Source organism: Penaeus monodon, chromosome 34, assembly GCF_015228065.2.
Source record: "Penaeus monodon isolate SGIC_2016 chromosome 34, NSTDA_Pmon_1, whole genome shotgun sequence".
Taxonomy (NCBI): domain Eukaryota; kingdom Metazoa; phylum Arthropoda; class Malacostraca; order Decapoda; family Penaeidae; genus Penaeus; species Penaeus monodon.
Window position 1 is genome coordinate 3,623,869 of NC_051419.1, and position 340 is coordinate 3,624,208.

A 340-nucleotide genomic window follows, 5' to 3' on the forward strand; every position below is an offset into this window, starting at 1 on the left:
TAACAAAAACCAGTCAACTTACCTGCATGCATATTGCCTCCTTTCAACTCGTTCTGTTGCCGCCTGCAAGACACAAAAATAAGAAATCATTAATCAATAGTTCTCCACTTCGCTAAATCTAAAATTCAAAGCAAGTCCAAATATGTTCTCTTGGCCAATGTTAAAAGTATGAATGACAAGCGGCTTTAATCTGGACTCGACGTCTGAGCACTTTAAAAAACAATAAATGGCAGGGAAATAGGAACTGGAAGGCTAAAAGGAAAAAAAAAATCGAGAAGAAAAAACGATAATGATAATTTGAGACGTCATGCAATCATGCAACGCTTGTAGTGTACTAGAA

The 340-nt window shown here is 36.5% G+C and overlaps 1 protein-coding gene across 1 annotated transcript in view; it reads right to left on the reverse strand.

The window, feature by feature from the left end:
- The window catches only part of LOC119594508, a 95,684-nt gene that overhangs the window by 8,047 nt on the left and 87,297 nt on the right, over positions 1-340 (reverse strand). Inside the window, exon 5 of the mRNA XM_037943538.1 lies at positions 23-63. Coding sequence (XP_037799466.1) covers positions 23-63 — 41 coding nt within the window. The remainder of the gene's footprint in view (positions 1-22; positions 64-340) is intronic.